General features: G+C 43.8%; 1 protein-coding gene across 2 annotated transcripts in view; it reads left to right on the top strand.

Moving 5' to 3' along the window:
- The window catches only part of FBLN1 (fibulin 1), a 900,993-nt gene that overhangs the window by 417,673 nt on the left and 462,866 nt on the right, over positions 1-20,454 (top strand). For both annotated transcript variants that reach the window (XM_078673831.1, XM_078673830.1), the window contains exon 14: positions 12,192-12,315. In XM_078673831.1, coding sequence (XP_078529957.1) covers positions 12,192-12,315 — 124 coding nt within the window. The remainder of the gene's footprint in view (positions 1-12,191; positions 12,316-20,454) is intronic.

Here is a 20,454-nt window from a genome sequence, read left to right as displayed (position 1 = left end):
CGAGAAGTCAGGGGGCAACCATGTATAGGCTCCATCATGGCAGATGAAATAAGTACCCTTAGCGGCTAAAAACGCAGGGGAAGTCTGAGATCCAAAAACATACGTTTCTGTACAGACACTCTTCCCTAGCTGAGCTCTGGGATTCTTGCCAATACCTTGCAGACACAGGTGACCTTGATGAGGTACGATCCAGATAGGGGACGATCTTTTGGCTTGCTGTTTCTCACTTAATGTAGTGCCATATCCGGTCACGTTCCAACCTACATATGCAAGTATCTCATCATCCGGGGTATCTTCGTAAGAGGTTACTTCCTTGATCACGTCAACTATACCTTTGACTAGGGCGCTAGTCTTGAGGTTGTCTTTTACAGAACGTAGGGGTTGGATTTCTCGTGCATATATGAACATTGTCCTATATGCCCAGACTGAACCATTGTGACTAAACGGCAGGACCAAATAGGGGATACCTTTATCCGTGGTGTGGGGCATGAGACCACACACCCAACAGTTAGTTGTGTTCATTACAAGTTGGTGTTGGTGTAATAACTGAACGAAGGAGTTATTAATGAACTCTAATCTCCTATTTGATTCGTGGTCAGGCAGAGGGTGGAAAGAATGAGAGGAAACAGTAGGAGGAGGTATGGGTGATGTAGTGGGCGCAAATGTCACATGAAAAGAGAATAAAACATAGCTTATCAAAAAGACCATTACGCTGAATAGCATAAAAATACACACTATTATAAAACTTTTCTTCGTCATCGTGTTAAAAAGTCTCTGCTTAAAGTTCATTTGTTTGGCAGGCCTCTCCTCATCAGGAAACTCCATCCTCTCTAAGGTGCTGCCGGCGGTGGTAGGTTGCCTCTGCTAAAGGATTCTTCCGTCAGTCTAGGGCAACTCCCTTGGACCAACCAGAACCAACGACCTAACGTCGTCAGCTGCACCCAAAAGTCTTTAATCAACCGCGACCCTAGCAGCGGAACCCGGATGGCGGTTCGAAAAAACAAAAATAAGCAAGTTACCTAGATGGGAGATCTGCACTTTCAAAAATAGGATTTGGGGAAAAAAACACATTTTTTTATTAGTCCACAGGTTTTTCTCTCGGATCATAAAAGAAATCACTTTTACTTTAGTCTGTTTTTCTTGGTCGCAAATTGTAGCGTCTTTTCCCGGGTACTGTCTGGTCCAGAAATAGTAGCTCAGGTTCCACAGAGTTCAATTGTTCTGGTGGTGGCACAGTTTCTCGAAAAATGTTCTCGCTTTCACAGTCAGGGTTAGTTTCTTTTACACGTTCATCAGTTGTGCGCTCTGAGTCAGTGCCTCCTTTCTGGACCCATTGGTCATGTGGCAGAGGGAAGGGTATCTTCTTACAATGGATCCCGTGGACCCAATTGGCCTTCCCCTCCACCCTAACAGCCGACCTTGTAGACAGGAGGACGAGGTGAGGCCCGGTCCATCTGGGCTGGTCGTTTCTTGTTCTTTGAAAGTTGCGGACGAGCACCCATGAACCGGGGTCAATGGAGTGACCCGGAGTCTCAGAGACCGGAGGCAAGGTGTTGTGGACCTGTTGATATAAAACTCGCAATTTAGCCGTCAATTCATACAAGTAATCAAGCAAAATAGGGTGTTGCAGCTCGCTGAATTTCGTGGGCCTAGGCACTCCCCATATGTTGGCTGGCCGACCAAAGACTATTTCATAAGGGCTGAGTTTCACTCGCGAATGCACAGTCATTCTGGTGGATAGGAGTGCTAAGGGTAGAGCGTCAGGCCATTTAAGACCTGTGCTCGCTTGGATTTTGGCCAATTTAAGTTTAAGCGTGCCATTGTAACATTCCACTAATCCAGCTGATTGGGGGTGATTTGCAGCGTGGAACTTCTGCCTAATGCCTAGCCCTTCACACACTCTTTTCATCACACGACCCACAAATTCACTTCCGTTGTCAGACCAGACCATTCTAGGCATTCCAAACCTGGGGAAGAACTCTTTTACAAGGGCTTTCGCTGTGGACAAGGCAGTATTGTCTTTTAGGGGATAGGCTTCTACCCATCTTGAGAAGGCACAAACAACCACGAGCACGTATTTTAAGTTGTTGCACCTCTCCATGTGTATGAAATCTAGCTGCAAAACCTCGAACGGATACGTAGGAGGTGCAAAATGACCAGCTGGAGTTGGGGTTCCCCTACCAGGATTGTGCTTCAGACATACCATGCAATTCTTGACAACATTCTCTGCATACTTGGGAATCCCTGAATTCTTCCACACTGGGGCCAACAACTCGCAAATCCCTTTCGCGCTGATATGGGCCATTCCATGAGCCATTGTAACCACTGCAGGCACATATGCATCGGGTAACAACCATCTCTGATGCTCTGTCAATTCAATCCAACAACCATTCGCATCCATTCTTCCTGTACTCTCTCTCCACGTGCTCAACTCTTTCTCCGTGGCCTCAGCTTGGATGGACTTCACGCTCTCTATCGTGTCCTCACATATTCCAACATCACCAGTCCATCTTTCTGGGCTCGCAACATACATTCGGCTCATCACATTCTTTGCAGTTTCCTTAGCGGTTTCATCAGCAAATGCATTTCCACGACCAACATCATCAGTCACTTTCTTGTGAGCACTACATTTCACGATCGCTATTTGCAGGGGCAACGTCAGTGATTCAAGAAGCTCATTCACCAACTGACCATGCTGAATCTTAGTTCCATGCGAAGTCAGGAACCCACGTTCTCTCCACAATCGTCCAAAACTGTGAGCCACACCAAAAGCATACTGACTGTCAGTGTAGACAGTCACTCTCATTCCTTTAGACAACACACATGCTCTCGTAAGTGCTACGCGTTCTGCGGCTTGAGCTGAACCATGTGGTATTCGCGCAGTTTCAACGACTGTGTGCAAAGTTGTGACAGCATATGCTGTAGTCACGTTCCCATTTGGGAGCTTAAAGCATGAACCATCTACCCACAATGTACCATCACATTCAGCAAGAGGAGTGTCGAACAAATCAACTCTCCCTTTCGTCTCTTCCTCTGTTCTAAGAAAACAATTGTGCTGTTCTGAAGCATCTGATTCTTCTGCAATTGGTAACAATGTGGCTAGGTTCAAGGTACTACACCTTTTTATGTGCACATGGCTCGCTAGTAGCGTCAATTCGTAACTGGACAGTTGAGCACTAGTTAAGTGCTGTGTCTTGGTCCTATTTAATAATGTGTCTACTGCATGCGGGACCATCACGATTAGTGTATTATTCATTACTAGACCAGCAGACTGCCAAATAGAAACAGCTGCTGCTGCTGTGGCCCTTAAACAACTTGGCAATGCTCGTGCTACCGGATCCAGAGTTGACGAAAAATAGGCGCATGGCCGCTGTCTATCTCCGAATAACTGAGTCAGCACAGACAATGCACAGCCCTCCTTCTCGTGGACATATACTGTGAAAGGCTTACTGTAGTTGGGGGTACCTAACACAGGGGCCGAACATAATGCTGTGCGTAATTCGAGAAAACTTTTCTGACACTCTTCAGACCAAGGAATGGGATTGGGTGTATTTTTACACGTTAATGCCACCAAGGGTTTGGCCAATAACGAAAAATTTGGAATCCACTGTCTACAGTATGATGTAATGCCCAAGAAAGCACGTACTTCTCTCTGTGTTCTTGGCACATTCAATTTTGCTATTGCCTGAATTCTTTCTGGGGTCAGTTTCCTTCCCTCCTTCGATAAGAGATGACCTAAGTAGGTCACTTCTTGTCGGCAATATTGAAGCTTGGAAAGTGACACCTTGTGATGCAGATCACATAGATGACGCAATAATGACAACGTGGCCGTTTTACAAATTTTCTCAGTATCCGCAGCGATGAGCAAATCGTCCACGTACTGTACAAGAGTGGCACCTTTAGGCAAAACCATTGTGTCAAGCTGGGCTTTCAGAGCTTGTCTGTATATTGAGGGGCTTTCACAGTAGCCCTGAGGAGCGCGTTTGAAGCGGAAGCTGCGACCTCCTAAACTGAAGGAAAAAATATCCCTGCTTTCCTCAGCAATCGGGATACTGAAGAAAGCATTCTTCAGGTCAATCACCGAAAACCAGGAGGCAGAAGCTGGAATCATAGTCAATAGTGTGGTAATGTCGGGGACAACTGGGAATTGTGGCACAACTATTTTATTCACCTCTCTAAGGTCAATCACGAATCTGTACACAGGTGGCTGAGAAGGGTCAGTTCGTTTTAAAACAGGCAGAACAGGACTATTGCAAACATTGCCTCATGTTTCTTCAATCACGTCTTTTTCAATCAATTCGTAAACAATTTCTAGCAAAGCTTTTTCACCCGCATTAGATATTCTGTATTGGGGAATTCGTGGCATTTCGACATTTGACTTCAATGTTACAACATATGGTGGAATTTGTAAAAGACCTACATCATTCGGACCAGTAGCCCAAAGAATATCTGGGAGAGTCGACAATTCTGCTGGAAGTGCATTTCTCGACAAATAAATGGGAGAAACCACTTTCTTACCTAAAGTAAGTTGTACTCCTGAAGGAGAACAGTACAAACTCGCATACAATCTTTTTAGCAAATCCAATCCTAGCAAATTTTCACCACAACCTGTTGTCAGAATAAGGGGTGCTTCGAATTCACAAGGACCAACAGAAAGAGATAAAGGGTCAGAAATCGGATTTCTAACTGGGGCGCCAGAAAAACCTACAGAAACGTTCATTTCGACAGACAAAGGTGCGCCAGGGAGTTTGGAGTGCATAATAGAACTCTTTGTAGCACCAGTATCCAACAGAAAAGGTTTGACACACCTGATGTAATCACCTCAACGTAAGGTCCACTCTGATCTACTGGAACTGAAACAACTCCCTCTCTTTGTCTATGGCTGTCCTAGCAATCATTATTCTCCCACTGCTCATTTTCTGTGTAATACTCATCAACATAGTATTGAGCGGTCCTGTCAGATACGTTATTCTGCTGATCAAACCTGTTCATAGAGTTTTGTGGTGGAAGGGGACGTGTGTCCTGTGGGGCGTTTCCACGCCCTCTACCTATAGGCGCTTGCTGACTGCCATGACCTCTAACGCCAGGAACTCCATTCGTACGTTGTGGCAGGGCAGGACAGTTATATTTGTAATGACCCTCTTGTTTGCAATATAAACACTGGTTAGGACCTACACGGGGTTGAGTGTAATCGAATCTTTGCAAGTTTCTCTGATACTGTTGAGGCTGCTGAAAAGTATTTTGGTAGTGATTCTGACCATTATTATTTTGATTACCACCACCACGTGGGGGATAGGCTTGCTGTAGCAAAACCTTCGTTTTGAGTTCTCAAGTTTTCTTTTCAACTTTATCTTTCTCATCTTTGTCTCTATTCTCGTAGTATTGTGCAGTAGCTAATATCTGCGCTGAAGATGAGACTGCCCAAGAACTTTCTGAATCTTTTAATTTCCTGCACAATTCTGGAAGCAGATTGTGCACGAATTTATCGACAAACAATCTCTGACCACCTTCCGTGGTCATATCTTGACCGCTATGGTCAATGAATGTTTCTTCAAATCTGGTGAAGAAACCTGAAACAGTTTCTTCTTTCTTTTGCTTGCATGCAGACAACTTATCCCAATTTATGCGTATTGCAGGCATTATCGTCTTCATGTAATCTACTATTCTACCAGGTAGTTCTGCTATCAAAGGTTCAGGCTTGGCACCACCAACTTGGCGGGCATCTGTAGCAGTGATATTAGCCCACGTGTCACCTAATTCCTGGTCATGATCTACATGACGAATTTTACCCCATAAAGGCTGTGGAACAACGTTCCCAAATAGCATGTCGATATCGGCTAAATTCATTATACATGACCCAGCAGTTTGTGACAATTCTTTATAGTACCCTGCAGGATTTTTACGCGGATCTGGTAATGTTTGTTTGAGTGCTAAAACTTCAGCTCGCTTCCATGGGACATGTACCCATACACGCTGAAAGTGTGGCAGGACAGGTGGGACAGCAGTCGCGTCACCCTCTCTCCACTGTGGGGGAACTTCTCTCATAGGGTATTGTCGTGCCTTTTTCCTACTAGATGCACTAGATTCAGATGGTGACCCAGAACTGTTTCCCTTACTCCGATATGATAATAGCATGTCAACTGCCGTTTCCACATCTGGACCTACAATCATACCCTCTCCAAACTTAAATCGTACACGACACATTTCTTGTGGGATGCATTCTTGATCATTGTCTTCCAAATCCTCGCCAAGAAAGACACTCATCTGTTCGAAAACATATCTCTGTGTCGCTGCTTCCCATTGATGGAAGTGACAGATTGTACATCATATTTTGCAGTGTCCATGACCCATTTCCGAGCTAAACTATTCAGGGAATCTCTCTCTTGATAATCAGGCAGTTGACTTCGCAACTGTCTTCTTCCTATGTTAGGGGTCGTAGCAGGCGACCCGAAAAGAGGTAAAAGAAGATTAGTAACAGTGCTGGCCATTTTCTGCCGAACGGAAGGTGAAACTGAAGGAAAAAATAGGTGGAAGAACGGGGTGTGATAAGGTAGGGGTAGAGATAGCAGAAGAGGTATCAGGGGAAATAGAGGGGGCACTAGGCAAAGTTGTAGAGGGAGCATTAGGAGACGTAAAAAGTACAGTAGGCAAAATCGTAGAAAACACAGGCGAAACAGAAGTGGTCGGTGGGCCTTGAGGAGGCTGCACTGAAGAAGTAGGAGCCAGCTGAAGAACAGCTGGTGGGTGCTGTGGAAGAGCAGGAGGCGCAGCTTGTGCAACTAAAGGTTGCGGGGGTGCTGTGGCATTCTGCGCATAGGGGGTGGTGAAGTTAATAATTGCGACATTAATGGGTCTTTTTCACGCTCTTTTGCTGCCTCTTGCTGAAGAGACGGCAAAACTGGATAACACTTATCTATTGCCATTTTACGTTGCCTGTGCAACTGCTCATTTATCTGCTCTTCCTCATTATCTTTAAACTGCACTGCGGCTTGCATTACCGAACGTCCCCCTTCTCTCTTATTTTTCTTAGCTAATTTAATTTCTTTTTGTCTGGCTTCTTTACGCCATAAGCGAAAAGAGTCAAACATCGCCGGCCGGGCTTTCTTTTTAAAGAGTTTTACTTCAAGGTTGTCTAAGATTTCAGAATCAAAGCTACCATATTGGGGCCATTTTAAAACACCATCTCTCCTAGTGTATTTAATCCATACTTCGTTGTAAACGATGGGGCCTACCCCATGTTTAACATATAGCTCGTAAGTCGGAGTTCCAACTGGAGGAACCGGACATGAGTCCTCCAATCGGGAGTCCCTATTATTACCAAGACAAAACAAATTCCCAAGTCTAAGACTAGGCATCCTCGCTCTCTAGTCTAGTTCCAAAACTTCAAAGGATTATCGATTACGATATTTCTCGTGAATACACGAGTCCTTCGGTTATGGTGCTTGCAAGTACCAATACAAAACCTTTTGTATCCCAAAGATACCACAAAGTAAGTCCAACTAAGGACTGGGAGACGCTCCACTTATACTTAACTGAAAAATATTGATGGCGTCACCAGAAGACTCGTCTCAGTGTTTCGCTCTACCGAAAACTTCAAGGGTCCAACATCAGGGCGATAGCCAGGGCAGCAGTCCTTGTAGCCGTCGGGAAGCGGGGAACCTCGCAGCAAAGACCTTCGGACCACGTCGACATGCAGGGGTCGATGAGGTGGTGGGCCCTCCTCCGGAATTTTCACACGAAGCTCCTCACGATCTTCAGGCTGACTGGTACCACTGGAATCGCCCCAAACGCTGGGCGCCAACTGAGGTACTGGGTTTTTAAGAACCGGCACAGAACCGGTAACCCAGCGGTGTCAGGGAATCAACACCCAGAGACCTCGGGTTCTCCTGAGTCAGACCTACAGAAACTTCAGAGTCTTCTAGGTGAAGTCAAAGATTAGTTTATTGGCTGCAACCAAGGTAACAGGGTCCTAGAAGTACAATACGGGTATGTTCTCAGGAGACTGCACACTTTCACGAAGTCAGGCTTCTCTCTTTATACCTGATATTCGGCCTTGGGCAAACATTCTTCGAATTCGTGGTATTTCATTTATAGTTACTGGTTACAAAAGAAAAGCAGAGTCATGATGACATGTACATATTTCACGTCGTGCTGCCCATAACAAATCATCCGACAAGGCCCAACATTTCATCAGATATCGCTGGACCCCCAATAAAAACGGTCACCTCCCCATCATAAAGCAAGTGAAGAAAAGGAGTGGAGAAAAGATGTGAGCGAGATATGGCAGGTGTGCGCGCTGAAATGGTTTTATGCCTGGTTGAGCCTAGATGCTATCTTGCTCGGCCACTGGGAGGGAACTGACCTGACGAGTTCGGCCTGGGGCAATGGTTCTAACTTGTACTGAGGTCAGGGAGAAGTCGATTAAGGAGTATGTGTCCTTGTGGAATCAAATTCAACTGGATTAAGGCCTATGTAAAGGGCAACATATAAATGGGAGTGGGGTTCAGAATGTAAATGACGATTTCGAGGTGAAATCGTCACTCGAATACGCCGAAAATACATGTACATGATGTACTCGTCATTCTCGGTCTTTTGATACCAAATTCGTCCTATTTCGACGAAGTTTTATTCTCGAGTCCAGTACTATTATATGAATCCAGATTTTCAGAACCACACCTGCCTATCCCCTACTTTGTTCAACCTAGTTATGGAGCCTCTCACCACCCTGCTACAAGCATCCAATGTACACTTTCACATGTACGCCGATGACACTCAAATATATCTCAAGTTACATTCCCCCAAAGACATCCTGAGTCTGAACTCAACGGTCAGAAGCACCCAATCCTGGCTGGCCGATAACCACCTCAAACTCAATGCTATGAAGACTGAGTTCCTCCTAATCTCACCTCCCTCGAAAATATCCTCCGCACAAACATGGCTTAAGCACCTAACAGCACTCATTGTCCAACCGACCATCGTGGACTCAGAAAAATGCTTAGGCATAACACTTGACACCAACCTCAACATGCAGCAGCATATCAGCAAGGCTACTAAGGGGGCAAACTTCCAAATAAATACCTTGAGGAAACTGAAACCCTTCCTTCCAGCAAATGACTTCCAAACAGCAGTACAAGCTCTAGTCATCCCTCGCATAGACTACGGCAGCGTGGCCCTCTGCGGCCTCCCCCTAACGACAACTGCACCCCTCAGAGCGTCACTAAATGCGGCAGCGAGACACATCACTGGATCAAAAAAAACACTTGCATATCTCCCCTGACTTCAAATCCTTGAACTGGCTGCCCCTTGAAGCCAGAATACAGCTGAAAATTGCCTGCATGACGCACAAGGCTATTCACCTGAAATCACCCAGCTACCTCACTCATAAGTTGACAATTTCCGGCGGGTCCAGAACTACCAGGAGCACAAACAATCTTCTGCTGAAACCGCGAAGATTCCGGAAGGAAAAAACTTACAAACGCTCCTTCTCTGGAATGGCGCCCAGGATCTGGAACGCACTTCCTCCCGAAACGAGGCTCATCTCCTCCTCCCTTCTTTTTAAGAAAGAAGTCAAAAGTATCCTTATGGCTAAATACACTTGAACAATGCGTTTGACCTACATTGCGAACAGTATTCCAGTGTTTTATTATGATATAGCCTATATACTCCTCTGCACGTGTGTTGTGACTTATAGTAGTCTAAAGTGCTTAGATCCTTTGCTCCCTCATATCAGTCTCTCAATCTTTGTATATTTACAGCGTTTTTGTTGTCATACGCTCCGACTATAACCTGCTACCTCATACCTGTACTATACGTAATATTTTTGCCATGTACATGAACTTGATGATCTTCCACCTGCCTGTGTAAAGCGCTCTGTTATCTGCAAAGATCTTGTTCGCGCTATATAAAACTTTCAAAATAAAAATAAATAAATAAAAGAGGTTGAAGGGGAGATTGTGAAAAATATAAAACTCACGTTTGGGTGTTAGCAAAGTATGGCAGCAAACTACTCATGCTTTAGAGTGACTGCCCACTCCTCACAAGCCTTTGAAATATATCATTTACGAGGTAATAAAAAGGTTTTTGACTGCAGGGTCACCTTCTGTGAATTGCTGGCAGTCACAAGTGAAAACATGTAAGCGAAAATAGCTTTGTGAATCAGTATTAAATTGCTTTAGACATTGATTGCAGACTACTGAACTAGCGTTTCCTGCACAGAACAGTTGCACCTCTGACAATTATCATGAAAGCAAGTATATTAGTAGACCGCAAATCTGACAATACACATTAGGTGTAATTTGAAACATTTAAAAATGGTGTAAAAATATCAGGTGGTGTTTAAAAATAGTATCAAAACACCTTTAGCCCCCATTTAAAGCACAAGATCAAGCTGAAGAAGTCAGGTCCTAAAGGATTGGAAATAATTTGAGAAACATATTGAAGTATAATTGAAGTTTCTTGAATATGTGCAAGTGTATTGTTCAATCTGTTTTTTCATCAAACCCCATTTGTTTCTTTCTCTCAGGAAAGACTGTCCTTTGATAAATACCATGGCTAAGTAAGAACAAACTGATCTCTGTTTTGGGCACAAATTATGCGACTTATGGCCTGACTACGTTTTTCTGTTGGGCGAGCCTTCTTTATTCTGCTATTTATTATTCTGGTTTTAGAGATGCATTGTGATAATTACCCCCTATCCATCCTATTATCTAAATACAAACATGCTGTGAGGGAGATACCAACCCCAAAACGTATTGCCTGTTTTCCATTTCGCTAAAGGTCAGGCTTGTCTAACACGCCAGACCTATGTTCCTATTATTCGCACTTTTTATCCCATTTCTGTTTGACAAGATTTGGATAGAAAATGGCAACCAACATCTCGAACACCCCCCAACTGACCAAGCCCAGCACCAACCACTCACAAACCTCACCAGCCTCCACTGGGTCAAGGCACTAAAAATGTGTGATTAATGCATTTTAATGCGGTGACTCGGACCACCACATTAAAATGTGTTAGTCTTACGAATGATGTGTGATACTTGGCAGGGCTGCATATTAGGACACAGGTGATTCATAGCAGAGAGAATTTTGTTTCCTGAAACTATGTAAGGATATGTATTTAATGATTTACCTGACGACTATGAAAAAAAGTTTATATAAGGCAGTAGCAAACCTGCCTTTGTTTAAGACCCAGAGAGAAAAGAGGCACTGAGAAAAACATGCACAACAAAGTTCTGCCTCATACAAGAACGAGGCAATAGCTTTTTGGAGAATCTCACTCCATTCATAAGATTCCACTTCCGTCTTCATTTACCTATCTTGTCCCACCTTTGCTCTGTGCTTTTTCCTCTTGTTGATTTCGTCTGTTCCCTCTCAGGGCGGTGAGTCGACAATCTTTCTTACCCATACACATGAAAGCGAACTCACAGAAACATGCACATAGCCACATTCACATATACACGTGCACATATACACATGCATGAACACACAAGCACACTCGCATGTTGACAGTGGCAAACAGAATACACACACACACCAAGACATGTATGCACATGTGGCCAGAAAGTAATAGCAAAGCCAGTAGCTCAGCCTGTTAGAACCAAGACTTATTGACTATGCCAATGCAGTTTTTTTTATTTTTCACAATTCTGCGTAGCATTAGCAGCAAGCATTGGCAAAGCCAAAAGGTTGACTGACGCCTCACAAAGACGAGACCTAGAGACATTGACTTTACAAATACTTATTGTAAGGATGTATCGCAAAACAATGCAACATGTAACACAGGCACTAAAAGAATAGGTTATTAGTAGTTTCACGAGACATTCAAACTTATGGAGTAGATAGTCAAATTATCCGACAAAGATTAAAAAGTCATGTCAAGGGAAGGAACAAACTCACCTGTAAATTCGTGGACTCAAACATACTGTTTTTCCGTGTTATCACTGCTGGGCTTCCTGCTCTGTTCTCTTGGAAATCTTCAGTTCACTCTATACTTTGTTTACTTTGTGAACCATGTTGTGCTTCTGTGTGAAGCTGCACCTGCTGCTTTGTAATGCAAGCATTAATCAGTTATTTTGTATTGCTTCTCCACAGGTACAACAAGATCACCTTTGCATGTCTTTGGTTATGTGTAGCTATAATAACAATCAAAGCACCGGATGCCTCTCTAACTTAATTTCGGTTTTATTTTTCAGATATCGATGAATGTCTTACAGGGACCCATAACTGTTCCGGCACAGAGAACTGCTTTAATGTTCAAGGAAGCTTCCGCTGTCTCTCCTTCCTGTGCCCAGAAAATTACCGCAGATCTGGAGACACGTAAGTAAAAGCTGACTCGAATAATCTGACCTCCTCGTCCTGACCAAAATGTACAAGATTATGATTCTTATTAAGGGGAATATATGGATTTGATCATTGTTTGGCTGCTCTTGGTAGGTAGGGGCAGTGGGACGAGGTGGTATGCAACATCACAAAAGCAGTCTAGAAGTGAAGAAGCCTTTGGATTGTAGGAGTTCATAGAGAATGGGAAATGAACACGAGAAGACATTTAAGAAAAAAATCACAGCTACTAGCAAAAGGTCAAAAGTAACTTTCTTGTGTAGTTTGAGGCTCACCGTTGTGTGGAGTTAAGGTAAAAGAGATGAAGCTTGAACTTGTGGCCAATGGATCCAACTAGAATGGTTTGGATGAAAACCGACCTATAGTTTGCATGATTTGAACACAGTTTTTTTCCGAAAAAATTATTTTGTCCTACCAATAAAATCATGCCAGTCATGCATCTGCTCTTTTACAAGGTGTTGTTTAAAAATATTTGCACCACTGTTGATCATGCACTCCTCAGTGTTGTCTGAGGTTTTTGCTACCCATTGTAGTGTGATTTGTAAAGTTAGACAATAGTTCATGTTTGAAAACATTGCACAGCCAGTGAAGATTGTAAAATATACAATAGAATGTAATATATTTTTCCTTTTCAAGTGGAGATTAGTGACTTACCACCATTCTAAATGGAATTATTTACTCTTAAAACCGCTTCCTTCAACATCTTACCGCCATGAAACATAATCCGAATGGCTTTCCTCACTTATACTTGTCGTAGCTCCACAGCCTGGATCACTTTTCTAGCCTGCTGATGTGTCAAATCTGTATTGCCCAAAAAGCATCAGTATCAATGAGATGTAACCCAAGGCCATTTATTTTCCTGGAGGGGTGAATGCCTAGTGCTCTTAGAGACCTAAATACTGGTAGAAGTATTTTCAGCACGCTAGGCAAAGTGGAACTTTGTCTGCTGGTCTGTATAATTTGGCACGACCACTATGCACCAAATTTGGTGGCTGCCTTTCTTAATCATATAGAAGTGAGTGTCCTGATCTTAGCTGTAGGTTGGTGTATACCATGGGTATTATTCTAACAAATATTTGATCAGGGGCCAAATAAAATGGACTGTGCTTTGACCAAGAACCACACTGGCTTTGGGATCAAAAAGTAAAGATTGAGACTGATAAGCTTTTCAAATCAATTACTAGATAATGGCACCCACCGCAAGGGTAATTTGATGATCTCCTTACAAGAAACATTACTTTTATAATCACTATAATATGTTGCGTCTTTAAGTTAAAATCACCAACCACATTGGCTTAGCTCCTTGTGGGTCCCTCCTCCAGGAGGTTTGTTGTCCATGTAGAGGTCAGTGAGATGAGTGCCCTCAAGGTAGCTGGGAAGTGTGAAGCAGAGAAACCACAGGCGCAAGGGATGCAAACAGACTTTGTGGTGCGCTGAACGCTCATAACGCCAAGCACTGGTGTACCTACAGTACTAATAGAGTGCGGACATCGGAACCTTGAGCTCTTCGTGAAATCATCATATATATTTCCCCATTGATGATATGGATCTTTGTTAGTCGATCCCACGTATCCGCAAGACCACGGCCGGAGGAAGATCCTTCTCCTGTCTTGCAGCAGAGACCTGCCTCTCCACATTAGTCACTGCCTCAATTCAGGAAGGACCTTAAGACCTGGCTCTTCGGCTGAACCACAGCGCCTCCGGCTAACTAGCTGTTCCCCTTCAGTCCCTCGACACCCGCCCAAGTGCCTTGAGACCCTTAAGGGTGAGTAGTGGCGCTTTACAAGTAACCTGATTGATTGAAATTTAAAAGATTTAACAATACAGTCTGTAGACTAAAATGTGCCAGTAAGAAAAGTCATAATAAAATGAGATACAGGATAGTAACAGCTGCAATGCAAAGGAAACAGTTTGTTGCAGTCAGGTGTTCCATAATGAAACTTTCCTTTTCTAATCTAAGCATATACTAAATCCAAGACTCTCTAAAGTGAATTACTAAAAAGGAAGCATAGAAGGTGTCAGAATAGTTTGAATCTTCAGTAGAAGTTTAAAGGAGAGTGAAAGAGTGTTCAGCATAAAGGCTTGCACTCAGAGAAGCACAGCAGAGACAGATCTGCTCCTCCAGGCCGGAGTGGCCGTAGCGGGCACCAGATGTTTCCCCAGTGGTCCGCCAGGGTGGGGGCCAGTGCAATATCGGCCCTTTGGAACAAAGCTTTCCACTAGCAGCCCGCACACCAGCCCCTCTCCCGGGGCCAGCCGAGCTCTTCGTCAGGGCCGGTTTTGGTTCCCAGTCCAGCCCTGCTGCTCCCTCGCAAATCAGGATTGGGTCTGCTCAACTAACTATGGAAACACCAATTAAACATTGTCTACAGTTCTACAACATCCAGATCTCATTCCCACCACTAAGAGCCAATCCAGTAACCACATTTTAGGGGAGTCTGCATACTCCCTAAATTCCTATCTCTACGCAATAATGTACGCAGCTGTTAACCTTGAATGTTGCATCCTCCTGGTACATACTGGGCAGGAGGCCTTCTCTCACCATCGTTGCAAACTTTCTTCTTCCAGGCCTCACTATCAGCAGCCCAATACATAACAAACCTTCCTCTAACTAATGAGAAACACCATAACACACCTTCAGAGAAAAGAAACTACATACTGGCAGTGTTAAAACCAACATTTCCAGTTAAGGCCCAATGTTAAGCTAAGTTAACTCGAGCAGCAAAGTGTATGCATATTTCAGTATTATAAAGCAATGAAAGTAACTATTAATACATGACGTATAAAGGATGGAGCATAAATTTGCTGCTCCAGTACCGCGAGCCCCTGCAACATCAAACAGCCAGGAACACAATGAACTTGTGCTGTGATCACCTACTGACTGCCGTCTGCACCCCAGGACTTAACCGGTTAGGGGCTTCTACCTGTCACATAGGATTACCTGTCATTAACAATTGGATCTTGAAGAGTGATGGGTGAGCAAGAGTGAGATGACATCACCTGCCATCTTGTGCATACACATGCAATGAAAATTACCGGGCAGTTGTATGTTATTGCATCACACATTCCTGGCACAGAGCGTTGCCCAGATGCAGCGTAGCACAGAGTAGCAAAGAGTCGTCATGCAGCTTAATCTCTCATTGAGAAGTTACACACAGGCGATAGAGTGCCCATTGGTTCATGTGCATACAGTGAATATACCAGGCAGCAGTATTACATTGCATCACATCACTTTAGGCCATAGCACACACACTGCAGGCAGTGGCTGCTGGTGAAGTTTGAGAGTGGTGGAGCCAGAGTTGGGCAGAGGGTTTCACGTTAGGGGTGCATGGCATTTTTTGGAAGGCCAGGTACAATTCTCCTTACAAATCAATTTGACATTTTTTTAAATTATAAAATAGCTGTTTTTTTCTCAGTTGTTTCCTGCTTAATGAAAGCCATTAATTTGTCAGATTTTGCACAGCAGAGTTAAAATTTCAAAGGGTATCAGCAAGGAATCGAGCACAATAGTCGTGATGAACAGAAGCAAAAATAAATCATTTGAAGGTAATTTTGGGAGACAAGATTGAATTAGGTGGCTGTTCAAACAGCCAGGTAGGATGCTTCTGAGAAAGTATGCCATGTGCAAAAGAAAACCATCATGCACACTCAGCACTGTACACAGCATGGGTAAAAGCTTCAACAGAGGATGTGTACATTGTTTTCATGACTAATCAAATGTGAAAACAAGCAAAACTGGCACTTGCTCAAAAAGAGGAGACTCTACAGAGCAAATTGATTTGGAGCGTGGCCTTCTTGAGCTAACATTTAGTTGTATAACTCCAAATCGGATGTGACGTAATAGCTGGATGTGTCCTAAAGTTACCTCCCACCAGCGAGACCTAAACCACCAAACAATGGGCAGATTTTGTCTAAAAACTGCTGTATAGGAGCTGTTGTGGGGATTGCAACCGCATGACATATGTTAACTATTAAGGACACAGTACAGCAAAAAGAAAGCAATTCACATCCCAACCACAGCTTTAATATCAAATAAGTGAAAGCCCAGAGAACCCCTCACAGAGTCTATACTAACCAAGTGTGCAGCTATGGGACAGCTTTATAGAGAGCGTCTACCGCAGCTTACTGACAGCCCACGCGCAGCCTCTACACACAGCTAACGCTTCAACTCCGGGTAGATTAATAGCAATGAGCATGTGCAGGGGGGGGCTGTTTATATTATTAATAAACTCACACAAACAGAAATCCAAAATCCGTTCTCTCAAGCTGCCCATTTATTCCACCTGTTGAAATGAGTGCACTGTGCTCTGAGAATGTGTGTACCCAACATATTAAAAGCACAATGTTTCCTAAAGTCTACAACACATGCCAAGTGAAAGCGAAGTTAGAGCATTGACTTTGAAGACACTGGACAACGCCTGTGTGTCTGTCTTCCGGGGATAATGAATGAGTTTCCTGATACTCAGACGCTCATTTCGGTTCCCCTATACTAGTTTCACATAGTTTACCTCATTGCCTCGTAACTATTATTTTCACAGTACAGTCTGCCTTGTTGGTGCCCTTGAATACCCTTGAGACCTGCCTGGGATCTGTTAATTTCCCAGTAATGTGTGCTACCTATTATTTTCGCAATCTAATAGTTGGGAAAGGATACTCTTAGATCCGTTTTCAAGGTACTGACTCCTTCACATGATTTTGATTCTTGTACCCAACGTTTTTTGCTAGCCGATTAGCTTCGTATCCTGACATACTATTCCGTGGGAAGTGTGGGGATATGTACATGTTTCATGTTGACGTATTAGATTAGAATTGGGTGGCCAGTCAGCGGTAGGCCGGCCATTGTTTATTACCATTTGTGATTATCAGAAGGCACCTGTTGTAAAATATTCCGCGGAATTATGCTATTGATGTGTTTTTTTTTAACAAGTCTTATATTTGTTAGACAGAGAAAAGGAAGGAAGTCAGGCAGGCACTGGCTTGATTTTCAATGGTAGCGAGCCACTATTGTTTTTTGTCCAATGGACAGAAGTAACTGATAGGCAGCAATGACTTACTCATATGTAACAGGGTGCTATCTTAGCTCAGTTATCATGTGAGTCAAGAGGTGAGCAAATTTGCCAAGTCCAAGGGGTAAAGAAGCAGATTTGCACAGCAAGCGCGGACATTCCTGCTGCCACTCAGGGCAGTAAGAATGCTGCTCAGTGGGCGCTAACCGTTTTCCTGACAATGGCAAAATGTACAATCTCATTCCCTGCTGCCAGACATCCCTGGCCAGCCTTTCTTGTAGCAGGGAATGCAACAAGTGGCACTATTGTGCTCCCCCCCCCCCTGCCCCGCCCAAGCCCCCCCCCTCTCCCCCCGCTGCCCGCGGACTCTCTGGTCTAGGGCAACCCTTACTGACAGTGGAGGAACACTACTCCCTGCTGGCTGATAACCTGATTATCTTGTGTGGGACATCCATCAGCAGGGAACTGGTCCGATGTAGTGAAAGTTTACATTGGGTGAATATTTTGTCCTTTTCCATAAAGGACTATATTTTCCCAACTTCACCTGAGTTTATGGGCATGTAATTCCACCTTGCTTTGATTCTTCATAAAACACTTTAATTTAATGGAAGGAAATGCGCCTCATTTGTATTTCTCATAACAGTTTATTTCAAAATATATTATGAACACCTTAGAAAGTATAAGCATATTTTAACACCTGTATGCTTCATTAACGTTTTAGACCGTTTGCTTTTACAGTCTCATTGACTTTAGCAACACAGTTGTAGAATGCGATCATTAAATCCAGCTAGACAAAGAACATCTGTCTTATAAAAGACATTGACATTGAAACACTTTAAAAAGCTGCTTGACGTTTGGCAATCTGTGATAGATTGATTGATTGAACACATTACAAATATAATATCGAATAAACATTTTGGTCACCTTTACGATGCAGATTTTGCAGCATGAATCTTTTCTGTATTTACATGCTGTGCATTATTCCACCAACTAGTGGTTGGGTCTGGAATTTTCCAATATAGTAAAGTCTTTTTTTCTATTTTTATTTTGTTGTTGTTGAGTGTCCACGGTTCCTCCATTTGGTGTCCTATCCTGCCTCCTCTGATGTCATATGCCCTCCCTGAAGCTCCCACTCGTGGTCGCATCTTCAGATTCTTTTTTTCCGCCGTTGGGTCTGGATGGTTTGCTAAGGGCTCTCCAAGATGGGAAAAGAGTGAATTTCGGACAAAGTTTGTTGTAGAAATTCAGAAGGTGATCATCAAAGAAAGGTACTGGGAAAGATTCCTATTGTCAAGGGATTTTCAGAGTCGCTAGAGAATGCCCGGACAGGGGGCTCCCTGTTCTACGTGATTGAGAAGACTTAATTTCAGTTCTGCTCGAAATGCCGTGATGAATTGGAGCAGAAAGACCAACATCAGGTGTGTAACCCTTTTTGATGATTGGAGCAACAACTGCAAAGCCTGTGAGGGGTTCAAGTTAAAGATGTTGAAGGCAAGAGAGAAGCAGAGACAAGCGCACTATGCCATCCAAGGACAGATGCAAACGCCATCCTTGAGAGACTTGGGTCTGTTGAGCGATGATGACAAAGACATTGCAGAAGGTGCAGAGGGAGAAGCTTCGGATACCGACCTGAGAATCATCGATATCAAAGGAGAATCACTGAAATCCAAGGACAAGAGACCAAAGGTAACCCTTAAAAAGCAGTAGTGGACAGAGTCTCAAAAATCGGACTCAGAATTACAAAAGGGAAATATGACATCGAAAAAATATATATTTTTAACTAAGCCACCCCGAGGGATGGCCTGGGTAGCCCAATAGGCAGAGTGCTCGTATTAAAAAGAAGGGCATGTTTCTTTTGGAATACCATACCCTGGCACTGAAAATGCGAAATTGCCATTTTCACAGTAGCATGGCTGGTGGTCCCATTGACTAACATGGCATTTCACTAGCAACTGTGCTAAGTGCTAACTTCCATTTAAAGATATTACTGAAATGCATTAAATTAATTGTTATATTATACCTGACTCATACCTGCGATAGGACTGAAGTAACTTTTAATAGAAGGGTGACGTTAGAAAGAAACGTTTGATCGACTTACCTGTTTGTCTGTGGCAGGTGTCACCTGAGACAGCATGCTGTCCCCTTGCTAAGAAATGTGAAGTCCTCCTAGGAACAAAGAGAATTTGCTGAAGGAAGGAGTTGTGACATCCTCCAGCAGGATGACTTTCAAGCGGTGACCACAAATGACCCAGCTTCAAAGAGGCTACAGCCTCAGTGAAGCAAATGGTGCTCACATCATTGCCTTCTCGCTCCTTTGTGTAGGCAAACATTCTGGTATCTCTTCCAGAAGGGGAAAGCATCTTCGCAGAACTGGTTTTCTAGTAGCTTATTATGCTGGGCACACCCTAGGGGTGTGCCCAGGTCTCCTCACAGGGGAAGAAGGCTTGCACCATCTTAGTTTAGAGTAGAGAAGGGTAGCTGGGGATTGTTTGAGGGCAAACCCCCCAGGGAGTGACACAAAGTGGGAAGGATAGCCTTGTTAAAACCATTACCCCGATGGCTAGTGACTTCCCCCATGCCACAAATGAGAGATTGGCAAAAAAGTGGCATCCAGGCCCACAGTCCTCAGATCACTGCTGGACTGGCAAGAAGACAGAAGGAGGACTGCCCTGCTGCTTCATGGACCCAGCAAAGAGAGGCTCCACCGAAGTCTGGACTGCGTCTGCTGAACTGCACCTGCTGAACTCAAGGGACTGGCGAAGAGGAATGTGCTCGCTGTGCCCACTTACACTTTTTTTTCAAATAAATTGGTTTTGGAGTTTTGTGTCGCATTTCTGTTGTTTTGTTACATCTAAATGCTTAAACTTGTTTCTTTGACTAAGCCTGGTTGCTCTGTGCCCCAGCCACCCCGGATGGAGCCAAAGGATTTGTTTTGTATACCTAACTGAACCTGATAGAGATTGTGACGTTATTGCATGGTGAGGTCTCACAACCACACCACATAATAACCCACTTTCCTACGCTCCAAAACTGTCTTGGGCCGAACTAATGCCTCAACACTCAGTGGTCAGGCAGTCGATTATAGTTCATAAAGGCTGTATAATAATTTCCG

The sequence above is a fragment of the Lissotriton helveticus genome, chromosome 1_1, assembly GCF_964261635.1.
Source record: "Lissotriton helveticus chromosome 1_1, aLisHel1.1, whole genome shotgun sequence".
Lineage (NCBI taxonomy): Eukaryota > Metazoa > Chordata > Amphibia > Caudata > Salamandridae > Lissotriton > Lissotriton helveticus.
The sequence above is the reverse complement of the archived record's forward strand: the minus strand, read 5'-3'. Positions and strand labels throughout refer to the sequence as shown.